At 38.1% G+C, this 2,046-nt stretch overlaps 1 protein-coding gene across 1 annotated transcript; it reads left to right on the top strand.

Annotated features, from left to right (window-relative positions):
• The first annotated feature begins 316 nt into the window (after positions 1 to 316).
• On the top strand, positions 317 to 1,509 carry LOC120138362. The gene is made up of 2 exons (XM_039153845.1): positions 317 to 597; positions 1,314 to 1,509. Exons 1-2 carry the CDS (start codon positions 317 to 319, stop codon positions 1,507 to 1,509), a joined length of 477 nt encoding a protein of 158 aa, XP_039009776.1.
• Positions 1,510 to 2,046: the final 537 nt, after the last annotated feature.

Genomic DNA, 2,046 nt, shown 5'->3' with positions numbered 1-2,046 from the left:
AAGCTATCTTAGTTGAAGTGTGTGCTCGTGTAACGTCATGCATGCTCATGCAGCTTCATGCATGTCCATGCCTAAGGAAATTCTAGAAGATAGTCTAGAAGCTATGTTGTTATAAGTTTGTTAGTCTAGCAGGCTCTTAACAGTTTAACAGCTTAACAACTAGTTGGTTAGGTAGTTTTCTTGAATTGCTAAAGCTTTGTAAGTAAGTTGTATAAATACAGTAGTGTATACTGTGTTGATATATGGTTTTCTTGAGACAATGAAGTAAAAAGTTATTTTCTTTCATTTCTTCTTGAACTTCTTTGCAATATTCAACATGGTATCATTCGCTTTTGGTTATGGACTGCTAGCAGCAATGGTACTCTTTGGTGATTCGTCCTCCTCGCAAGCCCGGATGTTTACCAACAAACGTGTAAATGTGGTGCTTGATGAGATGAACTTCTTTTTTTATGAAAGCAACAAGTTCTACTTACAGTTCGCAGTCACCGTCTTGAACGGTTCCTTACCAGCTCCACCGGAGACGGTTGTTGATGAGCATGGTGAAACTATTGCTAATGAATCCTATGAAGATTTTGTAGCTCAAGATAGTGCTCTTGCGTCCTGGCTCCTATCCACAATCAGTGGTCCATTATTGCCATAGTTTGTTGGTGCCGAGTCAGCCGCTGCTGTTTAGAACACAGTTTTAGAGTTCTTTGCAAACCGATCCACCACCACGGTTATGAATTTGCATTACAAACGTCAGTCTATGAAGAAAGGACAAATCCTATCTTAACCATATACACCCTACTACATATATCGAAATATATTCAATAACAGTCTTTATAGTGCAACCAGTTGCGGAGCATGTTTAACTGTATCAAAACATACAACAATATATGTTGGGATGACATTGATCTCAAGTCTGAGGATCATACATATAGTCATCACCATGAGCATTGTTATGACCGTTACATAATAATCCAAGCATATGCTCATGATGGGTCAATCCAATACATTGTTCTCTAACAATATAATCATGTATCAATTTTGTCATCTCTATGTCAATGACAACTCCTTGTCATCAATAAATACCATGTTAGTCTTAAGCATACTATTATTGTTCATGCCCATAATAATACTTGACTATGGATATTTTAATAATGTTATTATATGGACTTTATTATATTTCAGTTTATGTTAAAAACAGACACATAACTGAAAATAATAGTGGCAATGCCTTTATTCAATAAAATCAGTAAATAAATATATTATTACAATCATCATATGATTGGTCTTTGGGCATACTCTAACATACTCTATGTGTGTCACACAAGGCCTGATATTTCCTTTAGTGTGAACAAGGTGGCTCAGTATATGCATGCCCCAAGAGAGCAACATCTACTTGCTGCTAAACGTATTCTACGTTATCTAGCTGGGAAATTGAACTATGGTCTGGGGTTCATGCCAGGAAAATTACATTTATCAGCCTTCTCGGATGCTGATTGGGGTGGATGTGCTGATTATAGATGATCAATGTCTGGTCATTGTGTCTTTGTTGGAGAAAGTCTGGTGTCATGGAATGCAAGAAAACAAAAGGTGGTGTCACGATCAACCATGAAAGCTGAATATAGAAGTCTCGCAGATGCAACAACAGAAGTAGCGTGGGTTGATACTTTGCTCACTGATTTGAAGGTGCCACAGTATAAACAACCAACAATATGGTGCGACAACACCAGTGCAATCAAATTGAGCGTAAATCCAGTGTACCAATCTCAGTCCAAGCATGTGGACTTAGACGTGCATTTCGTTCGGGAAAAAAATGCTGCAAATCAACTATGTGTGAGTTATGCTCCAGCAGCTCATCAAGTTGCTGATGGCCTAACTAAACCCTTGGCAAAAACAAAATTTGCTAGTTTTCGTGATAAACTAAATGTGTGTTTGTTTGTTGAAGAAGGGAAGAAGCAGGGACAATGTTGAAAGAGTGCTGAAAGCTATCTTAGTTGAAGCGTGTGCTCGCGTGTGCTCATGCAACGTCATGCATGCTCTTAACTGTCAAGCAACATAACA

Source organism: Hibiscus syriacus, unplaced genomic scaffold (assembly GCF_006381635.1).
Source record: "Hibiscus syriacus cultivar Baekdansim isolate YM2019G1 unplaced genomic scaffold, ASM638163v2 tig00110684_pilon, whole genome shotgun sequence".
Lineage (NCBI taxonomy): Eukaryota > Viridiplantae > Streptophyta > Magnoliopsida > Malvales > Malvaceae > Hibiscus > Hibiscus syriacus.
Note: the sequence above shows the minus strand (reverse complement) of the source record. Positions and strands in the feature narration are given on the sequence as shown.